Genomic DNA, 15,314 nt, shown 5'->3' with positions numbered 1-15,314 from the left:
CTCTCACAGGTAAAAAGATTTAAATAGTGAATCTGACAACAGGACAGATGGATCCAGATCAGTAAGTAGCAACACATGTTTTCTCTTGGGGCTTTCCACTTGTGGTTTACCAGCCATGCCACAACAAAAAGTCTTTCACTTTTCTCTGAAAGTGAGTCCATTTATTAGTCTTCCTCCAAAGCTGCATCAACTGTTGCTTTCCTGTGCATGTGTTGAAGTGAGCTGCTGTCTTTGGTGAAGGCAGAGGGATGCTGGTGCTCCTGTGCAAGGCTGCTCTGGGGGAGTGCAATGAGCTGCTTCAGCTCTGGAAGCAGGAGTGTGTGCTGTGCCTTTGCTCTGCTTGGGGTTGAGAAGTTGGGTGAGAAGGGGATGAATCAGCCCAGGCTTAGTGCTGCCCTCAGGCCACTGCCTGGCTTTCCTGGAGTTTGTGGGGTTGTTCGAGGGATTTTGTTGTGTGAGCCAAAACAAAGCAAAGGTGATCAGCTCTGTGTTGTGTTTGCCTCCCCTAATCTGAGGCCTTTGAAAAGGAGCACTGAGGGATGTGGCTAAAAAGTAAAACTCGCCTTGGGTGGAGGCAATGGCTTGGATTGACTTGGCTCTGTGTGTGTTGATAGATTTAGTCAAACATCCAGAAGAATGAATAGACTTTATTTAAAAGATAAACTTGGCAAGTGAAGACAAAAATTGCTATTACTAAATTCCCAAGTCCTTTTGAATAGTAGCAACCAACTGTCATCTAGGATTTACTGACCTCTAAGAATAGCTGGAACTCTAAGCTAAATTAAAGCACAGATTTTGCAAGAAAAGGCTTTTGTATTCAGGTGTATCCATGAAGTAGCCCAGAAATAAGAAAATCCAACCAGTCTAAATTTTTTTTAATGCCATATTGCAGAGTGACTGCTAGGTCACTTCTTATATCTTTGAACCATTACAGTTACAGAATATAAAAGTGGAAACTACTTGTAGGAAAGGCTTCTGTCAGGTACAGCAGCACCACAGGCGGCACAAAACATCTTCATGTGACAGATAAGAAGGAAATGTCTGCAGGACTTTTTACTGACCCACTAGGAAATGGTTGCCCTGCACATCTGCACAGATGTTGTTCACATTTTTGAGGTGTCTGCAAGCTTTCCTCAAGCAAGTTCCCTTTAGGGCACACTGAAGACGAGATTTGGACTCAGAAAATCTCTGATATCTGGATTTATGGACATGAGAGAAGCACAGCTACTCAGCTGGGAGCTGCTTTGACAAAAGAGAACTGCTGCACTGTTGCCAAATGGCCCTGCCTCCAGTGATGTGAGTAAAACAGAATTTTCACTCAGCTGGGACTTGAAAGCTGATCTTGATATGAAAAATCAGTGTCTGAGCTCAGAGTTGATACTGGAGTGCCTCTTACACACAAAGCAAAAACAAACAAGACTTATTCACAAAAGTCATAAAAATTTAGTCTAGCAACTGGTGCAGGAGAGGTCAAGTGTTTCCAGAGCTCAGTTTAAAATAACAATCTCCATCCCCTCATGACAAGATGGGGAAACTGTCCCATCTGGGAAAGAGAGCTAGTAAAAATTCCTCCTCCTCCAAAATTTCATATCATCAGCAAAGTTTTGCAATTATCAGGCAGTCAGTCTGGCTGACTTGGGGCTGAAACAGCAAGGCACATGCACTGGCACAAGGAAAATGCAGCTCTTGGCTTTCTGGACATTCATGGACAACACCCTGATAGAATTTGGGTTTTGTTCTTTTTTGTTTTGTTGGGTGCATGCAAGGATGAGACAAAAGCACAAGTTTAGTTTAGTTTAAAACCTTCAGTTTAAAATCCTCCCTGGAAGCCACAGGAAGGTGCTTAAATAAAGATTCAGTTGAATCAGGCAGAGCTCAACCACAGGTTTTGCTCCATCCTGAGAAGGGTAAGTCCAGGTAACATGACATTCACATAGCAGAGAGCACTATTTTTAATTCTGATTTCTACAGCTTGTTTTTTCTCACAGCTGGCTCCTGTTCAAAGTGGAAGTCCCCTTTTTGGTGGGATATTTGGTAAAAAACCAAAATATTGCTATCAAAGCTTAAAGAAAGCACCTTCCCTCATGATAACAAATTCATTATTTGATCTCATTAGAGAAACTCCTGTTTTTGGAGGACTGGCTTCTCTGCCTGGTTCTGTACACAGCAGCAGCTGGTGAAAAGAGACAATGAAAGGATTGTACTCTAGAGAGAGAGAAAATGGAAGAAGTCACAAATCTCACTCTGCAGAGCCCTTCAGTTTTCTTTCTTTGTTTTAGCTGCCTTTCTTCACATGTAGCCATCCTCAGGGTAAGGTGACAGCAAGCACATCCCATGCTCCTGAAGGTGCTGCTTCTGCTCCTGAGAGTCCTCAAGGATCCTGATGAGAGACTGGACAGTCTCCAGCTCCCAGGGGTCTGGCACAGAGCAGCTGAGTCCCAGGATTTCTGCTTTCCCCAGTACAGTGCCCAAATCACTGACAATCACAGGGGACTGTCCAAAGTGCTGAGTTGGAGTGGTGACACAACTGTTCTGTGGGGACAGTCAGTGGCTGGAATGAAAATCCTGCAGATTTTCCTCTCTATTGTGTTCTAGAAGCTTTTCATTTTTTTCCTTTGCCATCTCTCTTGGCAGAAATCTGTCACTTGTATTACAAACAATGCTGCCACTGAGGAAGTGATGCTTCTCTTGACACATCTCCAGCTGCCCAAATTGTTGGCAGGCCTTCATTTAGGCAGGTGCTGTAAGAACAAAATAACTTATTTTTATTCAAAAATAGACAAAAAGTTCTCCAGAAATAATCATTCCTGTGTAACCAGTGGAAGAAGCTGCAAAGCTATGGAAAAGACATATTCATGCTGCTGAGAGAGAGCTGAGTGGGGAGAAGTCCTGCCCAATACCCAGGACACTGGGGGCTCTCTGTGCTCATGCCACAGCCTGGAAGTGCCTCTCTGTGCAAATGGAAACAGTGACCTCCCTTGTGAAGGGATAGCAGTGTCACCTTGGGCTCATTTAAAACTATTTCAGAGAATGAGATGTACAAATCCTCTCTGTGGCCAAGAGAAAACAGCTTCCTCTGGGTCCTCTCAGGAAATGAAGGAATTCCTTCATGTAATAGTTCAGAACTGCTCCAGCTCTGAATTTCTCCTCACCAGAGCTTCCTCACCCTCACTGGAGTGGGTGTCTGCATAGACTAATCCCACCAGGATGGAGTTACTCTTCCTTGCAATCTGCCTTCCTCCCAGTTTCCAAACTCTTTTTTTTTTTTGCCTTTGTATCAGCAAAGTTAGTTTCAGTAATCTCAGTTTGGTTTGCAGTATTCAGATTCTCACTGCCATGAAACAACCTGACCTTCTTCATAAGGTGCCAGAAGCAGAAGTGCATTTACAGCAGTATTGAAAACAAAATGCTGTGGCAGAGCATCCCCCTGGATGCACCTCCCCAGGGCCTCACCCCCCATCCACCACCCACAACAGGATTGAAAATACCAAGTAATGATTGAATTAGGCTAGAACTTCTCCTAGAGCTCATCTTTTGTACTAAGGTAGTGCCAGCTTTATTTCTAAATAATTCCTGCCAGATACTGGTTTTCTCTTTTGTTAAGAAATCACAAAGCAGCAAACCTGGACTGATGGAGGCTTGATAGCCAGGACAAACTCAGCCTCAGTGCTCAACTACCATCACCCTTAGACAATTTCTTCTAACATCTGGCTTAAATCTCCTTTGTTTAAGTCTGCTGTGCCTTAATTGCAGAGTCAGCTGAGTTAGCACAATAAATAAATTGTCCCATCCTCTCAAAAGACACTCTGAATGTTGTTATTGTGTCCTTAATCAGCCTGGCCTTCTCCAGCCTAAACATACATAATCCATCTCTCACCAGAGATCACATTCCCTGGAACATTTTAATTTCTCTGGTATTGATCCAAGCTGTCCTTAAATTAGGATGCCCAAAGCAGGAGCCTCAGAGGTGGGACAGCTTCTGTCATCAGTGAGCCACCAAAGCTGCTGTCCCACCTCCTCTTCCACAAGAGGAGTGGAGAAATGACAATGAAAAGACAACATCTGGAAGGTGCCCTTGCTTTGTCCTCAATGAACAAATCATGCTACAGCAGCCTTCAATACAAACAGGATAAATATTTACTCTTATTCATGCCACAGAGGTTTTTTTACTAATGGGCTAAGGCCAGGGATCAAACCAACAAGGACCTGCAATAACTCAGTCTGGAGAAGAAAAACTTGGCCTTAAATGAGCTGTTTGTGCTACGTCAATGCAGTTCCTAGGAACAAAAGGAGAAAATATCTCTTTATTTTAAGGAGAAAGTCCATCCTCCTCCATAGATTATGCTCTGCAGGAGGGAGTGCAATGGCTGTTGATGTTTAGCAACCACAAATGATGGGGATCAGGCTGTGGTCTGAAAAATAACTGACCATTAACCCAGTTCCCATGGCTGTCAAAGAAATTCCAGAAAAAGTAAAAGCTTTTTTTATGGGTTTATTTATTTAAGGGTTGTTTTGGTTCTGCTTGACACTATGCATTGTGTACATTCACAGCATCTGCTACAACAAACTATGCTCTAACTAGTACAGTTTTAGTGAAACCACAGCATTTTCTGCCTGTTCTGCAGACACACAGGCAACAGTCATTAGATTCATAGAAACTACCAAGTGAGATATGAAATAGGCAGATATTTCACCCTGTACTCTTGCAAGTCCTCTGTCCAATCTTTTTTCCAAATCTGTCTTCATTTTTTCACCCAATTTTCATTTTTCCCCTACTATAAATAACAAATGAATCTGTAAATCAGCTGGCCTGCAATATTATGTGGCAATAAAAATAAAAATATGAACATGGTGAAGGTCTGAAGAGCATGTTTCTTCTAGAAAAGGAGGGTTTTTAAAAAAAATTGGGTGTATATAAGGCTCAGGTTCACAGACATGATGCAAATGATGTTCCTGTATCCCAGTTAAAGATCACCTAGGGTGTAGTGCACAAAAAAATCCTTCAGTTTGTATCATCCAGCCAAGTCTAATCTAAAGGTTTGTGCTGAACTTGAGTACTGAAGCTGTGAAGTTAAATCACTCAAAACAAACAAAATAATATATTTTTAATACTTACAGCTGTGTCCTCCTTGGTCTTCTCTTTGCTGGACATCTGTTGAAACAAATGCATGGGTTTCAGCATATAGGATGGATAACCACAGACTTCAGAAAAATGAGATTGATATTAAGCAACATCCACCAAATCTGAAGGTTCAATGTGCTAAATGTTCTGTAAAATGCAGTCCAATATTCTATTTGCTTACAACCCAGGCTACCATTTCAGAAAGGAGAGATTTTGGGATTGAAAAATCCCCCCAAAAAATCCCATCTTGGGATAGAGTCCTGCCTCACTCTTGGGTTGTTTCTGTAGGAAGGACACGACTTCTACAAGAGCTGCTGCAGATCCTGGACAATCATGACCCTGCTTTCCCCTGATCTTTTCTGAGGGTTGCTAACATGGATTGTCCTTGTCCATGAAAAGTGTGGGTGTCCCTGCTCTGTCCCGTAGATGTTGGCTCCTGGATAGGGTCTTAGAGGTGCTCAGCTACATTGGCAGACCCAGTCTGGCCCACAAGATGTCTTTTAGAGCTTTTTTACAGTCACACACATGGGCTACACATCCAGCTACACAAGGGTACCCATGTGACCAGCTACATTTCTGCTTGATCCCAGCAGGATCCTGACCCTTACTCATCCAGCCAGTGACTCTAGAGCTCGCAGGACTGAATTATGCTCTGATTTCTCCTTCAAACTGTGCTAAGCTGAGCAAGCTACTGACCCCAGTCCTGTTTTGTGCCATCTGTCCAGAAGGAGCCTGCAGGGATCACAGCTGACAAACCATAGCCCAAACAGACACAAAGCTGAGTTACTCTCACATCCAGAAATTACTTCCTGTGAGGCTCAGGATTCACAGAATCACAGAATTCACAGAATCACTGGGTTGGAAGAGACCTTAAAGATCATTGAGTCCAACCCAACCCCAGCAGCTCAGCTGAACCCTGGCACCCAGTGCCACATCCAGGCTTTGTTAAACACACCCAGGGATGGGGACTCCACCCCCTCCCCGGGCAGCCATTCCAGAACTTTCTCACCCTTGCTGCAAAAACCTTTTCCCTGCTCTCCAACCTGTACTTCCCTTGGTGCAGCTCGAGGCTGTGTGCTCTGGGTGTGTCAGTGCTGCTGGAGCAAGAGCCCAGCCCCAGGTGAGCACAGGCACCTTTCAGGAGCTGTGCAGAGTGATGGGGGCAGCCCTGAATTCCCTTTTCTCCAGGCTGAGCACCCCCAGCTTGGAGAAAGACACAGACACAGGAAGAAAGGCTCAGACACAGAAAGAGAAAATCATAAAGAATAACACATCCTTTGGGCACTACATTTCCTCCCCAGAGCATCCCAAGTTTTTGTTAATGGCAGGATTTCCTACTGCTTGTCATACTCATCTCTTCCTACTAGATAATGTAGCTTATACTTCATCTAGCTTACTCATAATTCAACTCTTCCTGTTGGATAACACTGAGCATTTTGGCAAGTGAAAAAGGATTCTTATAATGTGGTCATGCAAATGAAGTGTCTCCTTACCTTTATAGGACACTAGATTAGAGGACCTCCTTCTCCACAGCCAGCAGATTAAACCAGTTAGAAGACCTATCACAAAGACAATGCCAATGATGCCAGCTGCTTGAGCACCTCGTCCTTTTTTCTCAGTTTTTTGGTCACTTTCTGTGCCAGGACCACTGATTTTCTTCTGCTGCGTGTCTAGAATAAAATACAAAAGGATGTCATGAGGTGTAAATTCTCAATTTCATACCAGGCAAATATTTCACCATGTTTTAGATGCATAAAAAATTCTGAAGGAGTCAAGATTTGTGCTATTCGTATCACTGTGATTTTGGTGATTCCTTCTGAGTGAGACACATCTCCAGCTAATTATGCCTAAATACCAGTTTACTCTTCCCTGTCATCATAATGCATCCACTCTTCTTTTTTCCTTTTTCTTCTTTCCCTCCTTGAGAGGTTGTATGTTTGGGCTTGTATCTAGACTCAGCTGAAAATAAATCTATATAGAATCTATAATGTAAGTCTGATAGTATTCAGAAAAATGGGTGAAAACCTGTTTCCCTGAAGTTAGTGAAGAATCTTCACTCATTGCTGCAAACTGAAGGTTTCAAATCACATCTCTTACTCTTTCAACTGAGACTGAGAGACTAAAAAACCCCACAAAAATAGTAATATGAAGGTCTTTTCCCTCAGAAGACAACATGACAATACCATTAGGAAACTAATGATGAGGTTACTTGATTTTCCTTTAATTTGGGATGACAGCATGGTGTATTATCACATAAACACTCTACTATGCAACTTCTGCTCATGTGTTCAATTTTTGCTCTTGGAAATAGTTAATATTGTTTGCCTACATTCATGAGATCAGTGTTTGGGGTGTTCTTAATACCTTTTTCCTTTAATAGTTTTCTGGTTTTGTGAAGAGTTGAGTGACTAAATACTTGCTTTTACTATTAATCATCACATCAGCAATAATTAGCACATTTTACTTGTGCTACAAGGTACATTGTTCCATTGAGCTCATATTGCCCATTTGCTGCAGACCTGAAGTTGTGCACTGTATTAAATTGAGTTTTGGAGAAGCTCGAAATTGAACTTTGGAACTCGGCAGAGTAAAAAGCAAATGTTAGTGTTGCAAGGCCATTGTGTAGGGGGTCAGAAATCATGGATCTGCTGGATGGTGGCCCCTGAAAAACAACCTGACTCCCCAAACCATCATGTTCCTGAGGAACTAAAAGGTTAAGCTCAGCAACTGCCTCAGATGCAAGAGCTTCTCAGTGCTATTGTCACAACACACTTGGTGGGTTATTCACTTCAGTGTGGAAGATTTAAACATCAGATCCGTGTCTAAGCATAACTGGAGCTTGAAACAAAGCCTGAGATCTTCTTAGAACATTTTGGAACCACTGAATTAATGCACAGCCCTCGTTAGTGTGCATCTACAGACAGAGACACACTGGATGACATTCCTGCTACCTAGAAAGCATGAGGGAACTTACAGTTGGCTGATAGATTTTCCTGCAGCATCTCGTTTTCTATGAAGCACTCTATTTGCATGTTAGAAGTGGCTGTCACCTTCAGTGTGCTGAGAACACTGAAGGTGCCATCGTCGTGGGGTGTGATGTCTGTCTGTGAGTGATTCAGGCGACTGTTGTTGGCTTTATTGATCCAGTAAACGTTGGGCTTTGGGTATCCATTGCCAGACCTGCACTGAAAGGTCACCTCCTCTCCAGTGCTGTCACTGTTTCTTATTGGTCCACTGAGTATTGGTTGGCTGTAACTCGCTGGAGAGCAAGGAGAAAAAGAAATAGTTGTCAATGTTTTGAAGCATACTGGAAAGGCAGAATTTTGGGATGGATTCTGAACAAACTGCTGGATTTGACACCACCCTCAAGACTTGAAAGAGAAGTGCCTGCAGGTTTGGTATGTAAACCACAGAGCTGAGAGAATCTCTGAGAGGGCAGAAAGCTGAAGCCAAGTCCAAAGGAAGAAAGGACCAACTTCAGCCGCTGTCACACGGTCACATGCAAGAGCCCTCATACCCATGAAAAACAAGAAGAGAAACAGACACTGGATAAACAGTTTTTACATGCATTCTTCAAGGTTTATGTTCCCTGTCTTAAATTAGGCAGAGGAGACTTCATTTCAGCAAAGAGCAGAAGTCTGTTTCAAAATTAAAGTTGTGCTTAAATATAGTATTGAGATAGGACAAATTTGAAAAGTGGAAATGAGAATTTGGGCAAAGTGACACAAGCTCTTACCTGCTAAGCTGAGAACCACTTCTGCGTGGTGAATCACTTTGGGAAGTTCAGTTTTCTCCAGCACTATGCATTTGTATGTATGCTCATCACTCTGGCTGATATTTAGCAGTAGCAGAGAAAAATCACCATTTTCCAACCTATCCCAGAGTAACTGAGTCCTGTCTTTAAAGTGAATACATTGATTGCTGTTATCATCTTGGCCAGAGATCAGTGCATGTACAACTGAACACTTTTCTTGATAGGAATCATCAGCAATTTGCCAATATACCCGGAGATTTTTTAATTGCAAGGGTTTCTTTTCATTATAAATGCAACTTAGTGTGACGTTGTCACCAAGTTTACTGATGATGTTCTTCTTCTCTAGTGCTGCAACTACAAGATTAAAAGAGAGAGAGAGAGAGAAAAGGGAGGTAATGTGGGGAAAAAAGTAATTATTTTATTATTTTTGAGTACATTATACCACATATAGACTCTGGTATTAGTTTTATAGCAGGTAGGTGAGTGTGCTCTCTTCATAGTCATTCCTATCCCCCAAATTTCCAGTGGCTAATTCTCTCCATGTCTATTTGTCTGTGCATTGTCCAAAGGGACCTTTTCTCTGAGAGCCAAGCAGTGTTAATCATTCCTAGCCCCATGGATACCCACATTTCACTTTGCACTGACTGCAGACACATATTCAGGTCCTAATGCTTCAATAATCACTTCTTTTTTTTTAAAATTAAGAAAAACGCCAAATAACTCCACTTAGTTCATAAGAAGTGGAAACATTGATAAGAAAGAGTGCTGCCATTATTTTGAGACCCAAAAAATTAAGAAGGGGAGTAAAAGTACTTCCCAAAGCTGGCATGACAAAGCAACCACATTTTACTGCTACTGTCAGTGACACCCTCTGAACAAACACACTCAGCTGGCAAACCAGCACACCCACATCCCTCCAGTGGCACTTTCATTAGACATTTACATCTTGAGGGTCACTTGAGGTAAAGTCAGGACCAGATCTGTCTTTCAGAGCACTTTTCCTGCCTTTTGGACATGAGAAAGGCATCCTCTGCTCCATGTGAGCGAGGCAAAGGCACGAGGTGATGACAGCTGATGCAGAAAGCTCAGCTCAGTGAGTCCCACAGGGCTGGGCAGCTCTGCCCACACCTCCCTGCTGGATCCATCACCCCAGCCCAGCAGCCAAAACCTCACTGGTGCAATGGTTGGTGGCACCAGAGCAGTGTTTGTGTTGTGGGTGCGAGGCAAGAGGGGTCAGGCATGGGGCTGGATGGCAGAGATTCCAGCTGGGGGAAGGGGTTACGTGGGTGGATGGCTCAGGGGAAGGAAGGTGACAGAGTGGAGGTTTGGAAATGAAGAAACAGTGCATGGTGAGGTGGGAGGGAGGTGGCAATGCTGAAAGGGAACCTGTCTTTGTGAGGGTGCACTGGGACTCAGAAACAGCTCATCTGCACATCTGAGCTGGGCACCCTGGTCTAAAACTACCACTGAGGCAGACACAGTGCTTGCAGGGAGAAAGGCAGGATGTTTACCAGGTACTGGGACTGGAAGAACAGGCTTGAAATGCAACACAATTGCTTGGCTCAGATTTTGGGAAACCCATTGGAATAGCAGGAAAAGCAATGCCCTGGCAATGATGGGTGCAACTCCATGAGTGGCCAGAAACTGGCCAGGCAGCATCTATTGGGACTGAATCTGGGACAGTTTGTCCTGATATTGGGGCCAGGGAGTTTCCTTGGTGGCTTTGTTGAGGTCCTTCTCAGTGATTAAGCAGGAACAGAGGAGAGAACTCTAAAAACACTTTAATCACGAGGTGGTGTGATTTAATTCTACCTTTGTTTTGCAAGGCATATTTTAGAACCATAGTAAAAGTAAAATGACTAATAGTAGGAGTAAATTTACTACTAATAAGCAGTAGTAAAATTACTTGATACTGTGACATATAATTCTACTCTTGAGTATACAGGCATGTTAGATCTGCTTGTCAGCACCTCCTATTTCTCCACTTCTAAGGCCTTTTGTTGACAGAGATAAGTACACAGGGAAGTCTCTGAAGCAAGCAAAGCAATCTGAGCATAAGATCTCTGGCTGCTCTCTGCAATGAAACAGAAATTGATTTTATCTTCTTTCCCTGATGCATGTCAGAGAAACAATTCACTCTGAGGAATTCTTCAGTATCTTGTAGAAAACACCGAGATGTTCATATTGTACATTTTACATCTACTTTGTGCATTTGGCCAAACACATTAAAGGGAGGAGAGTTTAATTTTTACTGAGATTTTATGCACTTACCAGCTTTCAGGATAAGAAGGAGCAGTAACAGAAATCCGTACCTAAAACAAAAAACAAACTAGTGTTACAACTGACTTTGCATCTCTGTTGTTTAAATAAGCAATAACCCCAATTTTGATTGTTCTAATATAGTGGCACAAGTAGGTAAATTAGGTACTGCTCCCATGCAATGCCCCATTAAGTATTTGCATTTTTGACAGCTGCAAAACTTCTGTTTATACAGCTCAGCAGTGGTTTGGTGGCCAAGGCCACGAATAGCAGCAAAATGCACTAATATTGGAATCAGGGCAGAGGGCATGAAGCTGGTGTTGGGCCTGTCTTCTCTTCTGAAAGAATTGATTTGCTTGCTGGACAAACAGGCTCTGGGGGCTATCTGGGTCACTGGGAGGGACAGTGGCTGCACAGGTCAAAACCCCATAAAAGTTCTCCAATTTTTTGCTGAAACTCCAGGAGTCATTTTGTCTGGTTAAAGGGAAACAGCAGCTGACCATGCTGCCCACCAGGTTGTGGTGTAAAAATGTGTAAACAGGAAACCTGCTGATAGTGGAGAGCTGTGCAAAGGTTTTTGCTGGGAGGAATTTGGTGTGTTTGATTATTCAGGAGGAGCAAATCTGTGCAGGAGTTTCTCCAAAGGAAAGAAGGCCATAGGAAACCCAGTTTAACCCATCTATAAAGTCCAAGTGATTTAACTCTCATCCCACAGGGGTTTAAGCTAAATGGACAGCACTTCCCTGTGAGTTTCTTTAAAATAGCCTTTCAGCACCACACCTAGTCACACATTGTGCTCTCCTTCTTCCAGACTGCTGTAGGAAGGGAAAGAAAGATGCTGGAAAGGTTTTGGAATGAAACTGTGTGGCTGAGCTGGCCACCTCAGTATTGCTCAGGTGCAAGAAGGTTGCACAGCTGAGCTGAGGGGCAGAGTGACAGGAGCTCTGGCCTGTCACCATGTGCCCAGCTCACCAGTGCAGGCAGGACTGAGAGGCCACACTGTCCAGGTTCAGCTGGCTCCCATTCCCCAGAGTTCTCATGATGCCTTAAGTTTAACTTTCATATTTTCCAGGTTCTGTACTGCATTAGCTATAACTCTGAACTTCATATAAAGTGTTAGCAAGGTGTCCTCACAGTTTAATTAGACAAAACAATCCTTTTCCAGCTGGAGAACCAAGGACACTGTTGAAGCTTCAGGCCCAAAAAGTGTAACAGAGAATTGAGGAGAGCAGTCTGGGAGGATGGGACTGCATAACCTGAGCTGTAATTGGACAATGAACCCTAATATATAAATGGACCAAAACTTATAAAAGTGGGAAAAGGTGTGACCCAGGAGTCCATCTTGAGTGTAGCCTCAGTCAGCCTCTTGTGCTGCCCAAGGTGCATCCTTTGAAGGCCTTTTCAATAAATCCCTGTTCTATTCCTTTAACACTGTCCAGCCTCTGTTCCAGGCAGCCTCTCAAGGCATCACTCAGCCCTCACTGAGCCCTGGGCTGGGGCAGAGGGAGAAAGGGATTCCTGCTCCCAGCAGGCCATTTCTGCCCGGCACTGAGCTCCAGATTCTCCCACCCAGGCTGGGCACTGCCTTCCCTCCAAACCAACCCTGCCCTGCCTGGCCCTCCTCCCTGCAAGCCCTGACCTGAACTCACTCCCCACAGCCATTCCTCACTTTGCTGTGCTTTACAAAATCCCCTCTCTTCCAGGCTTCCCGCCCTTTCCCCACAGCTCCCTTGCCCAGCCAAGCACAGGAATTCACACATCACATCTATTTGTATTTTGTAGAATTATCATCTTCCCAAACCTATTCAGCTTTCCATGCAGAAAGCAGAGAACATTCCTGACACAAAATCTACATCTACTTGAAGCCCCATTCCCAGAGACTGAGGTGGAGAAATTGTAGGGGAGAACCAATCTGAATTGTATTATTTTTTGTATAAAGAACACACTTTGTTTTCTTTTTCTGTGTCCTTTGAAACGATTTGATAGATGAGGTTTGAAAAGTTTAAGTGTATGCCCAGTGTGGAAAATTTCTGCTCTTTACTTCAGTAAATCTGCAATCAGTCTCAAAGAAAGTCTCTCAGGGAAGCACATCTAAACATTCTGTTCTGTCTCTTCTACTATTTCTCTTACATTAAGTAGTTTATTAAACCAATATCAAATAGGTAAAACATACAACTCTACAAAACAGAACAGCAATAGATTTTCTTTTACTAATGTATAAACATAAGTGTAAAGATTTTTACAGTGGCCTTTACACGTGGATTTGTATTTTACTGCCGTTGTATTTTTACACTGTTCAGGAGTCATCACTTTTGTACCAGGCTTGTAGATGTTTGTCTTGACAAGCTCAGCTCATGTAGTCATCAATCTTTCTTAATCCCATGCCTGTGTTTGTTTTATTATTCCCAACCCGAGTTAGAAGCTATGGATATAGCAACTCATTTGAATAGAATGAAAACAATAACTGATTAATACTTAAGAGACTCTCTAGGGAATTTCCCATGGTAGGCATTTGCTAATACCATCAGACATTTAGATACATCAGTCAGAACTGATTCTCATATGTATGTATACAAAGCAGATCCTGATTTCTCATTTTAATGTATGATGCCACAGTCAAGGTTAGACAGATCCAGAGATGCCTCCTCCTCCTCTTTGTTGAAGGAAGTTGCAGCTGTGGTTTTGTGGGGGTGGTTCCACCCACGGTGTTCCCCTGGAATGGCTTCAGTTCCAAGCTTCAATTGGAAAAAGTGAGAAGTGCTCTGCTTGCAGAGAAACTTCTACATTCACTCAGCTCCTGAGTCCATCACTAGCAGTGAGCTCAGTGAAGTGCTGGCATAGCTGGGGTCTTGCTCTCTTAATTAAAAAAAAAAAATAATTTAAGCTTCTTTTTCTTTCCCACACCTTCCTCATCTGCAAGTGTTTTAAAATGCCGTGTGAAACAGGAGAAAGTTGCACTTCTCCTTTCACGGGTGAGACGATTCTTCCTACCAGCACCTCAACTTCTCCATCACTACTTACCTTAAAGCCATGGGATGTTGCTGCCATGGCAGGCTCCAGCCAGGCAAGAGATATCCCGATGCTTGCAGTAACAACTTTGGGGGCTTTGCTCCACTGCTGAGACCCACTTTGTCCCCTAACCTTGTGGGGACACGGCTTTTCCCGATCAGCAGGTGCCCTAAGCGTGTCACCTGCGGAGCTTTGCTAACACCTGCTGGAAGGCAGCGCTACCCGGGGCAATAAACCCCAGTGAGTCACGTCCCATCGCAACCCTTCAGCTGAAAATATCCATAGAAGGCGTTAATTCCCTGGAGCCCTCCATGGCCGCTGTGACAGGGGACCCCTGCCCGGGCTGACGGGGAGCTCTGGCAATCCCCAGCTCCGGGAGCGCCGCAGCCTGTCCCGGCTCCCTGGGTCTCCCTGAGGGCATTTTAGCAGCCCAGCCCCCGCCAGCGCTTTCCCTTCCCGCCGCAGCAGCAAAACTCGCGTTTCCCAAGGGCGATGCGCATTCCTGGGAGCGGCAGCAGCGACCCTTCCCCGCGGCCACCGCGCACTCACTCACCCTCGCGGCTCCATCGTGCCGGACCGGCCGTGCTGAGCTAAATCGAGCCGCGTCGAGCGAAGCCGAGCAGCGGCTCAGGCCGTCCCCTTTCCCGCCCACGCCTCCTCCGCCGGGGATTTCCGCTGCTGAGGGCGGGGGCTCAGACTCAGCACGTTCGTCCCGGCCGTGAGGGGTCTCAGGGACCCGCCTGTCCTCAGTGAGCTCTTTCCAGACCCTCGTCGGGGCCGCTGGATGAGGGATCCCGGCTCTGCAAATCCGTGTGGGCTGAGGGAAGGACGCCGGTCCCCGTCAGGCGGGACGCCCCTCACGCTGCTGAGGAGCCGGGACTGCTCCCTCGGCGGCTTTGGCCATAGCGCGTTGTGAAAAATGCGTGTTTTATGACAGGCTTCTCGCAAATATTAAAATGAATATTATATGTGTTGTGTTAGAAAGTTATGCTGTATCGATTTTCTTAAGTAGCGTGTTAAATATGGTTTTAGGTTGTAGCACAAGGTTAAAATAGAAACTATGCTAAGTAAGATACTTTTTTTAAAGAAAGGACTCGCAGCGAGATAGCAGCCACAGGACACACAAATCTTTCAGAGAAAAAGGATTTATTGCTCCATTATCAGATGAAA

At 44.3% G+C, this 15,314-nt stretch overlaps 1 protein-coding gene across 1 annotated transcript; it reads right to left on the bottom strand.

Annotated features, from left to right (window-relative positions):
* Positions 1 to 5,105: 5,105 nt before the first annotated feature.
* Positions 5,106 to 14,769, bottom strand: ICOSLG (inducible T cell costimulator ligand). The gene is made up of 6 exons (XM_058045588.1): positions 14,698 to 14,769; positions 11,148 to 11,188; positions 8,859 to 9,230; positions 8,097 to 8,381; positions 6,616 to 6,792; positions 5,106 to 5,152 (listed from the first exon to the last, which is right to left on the bottom strand). Exons 1-6 carry the CDS (start codon positions 14,709 to 14,711, stop codon positions 5,106 to 5,108), a joined length of 936 nt encoding a protein of 311 aa, XP_057901571.1. The 5' UTR covers positions 14,712 to 14,769.
* Between the last annotated feature and the right edge of the window lie 545 nt (positions 14,770 to 15,314).

This window comes from Melospiza georgiana, chromosome 2 (assembly GCF_028018845.1).
Source record: "Melospiza georgiana isolate bMelGeo1 chromosome 2, bMelGeo1.pri, whole genome shotgun sequence".
Taxonomy (NCBI): domain Eukaryota; kingdom Metazoa; phylum Chordata; class Aves; order Passeriformes; family Passerellidae; genus Melospiza; species Melospiza georgiana.
This window is presented reverse-complemented; position numbering and strand designations above follow the sequence as displayed.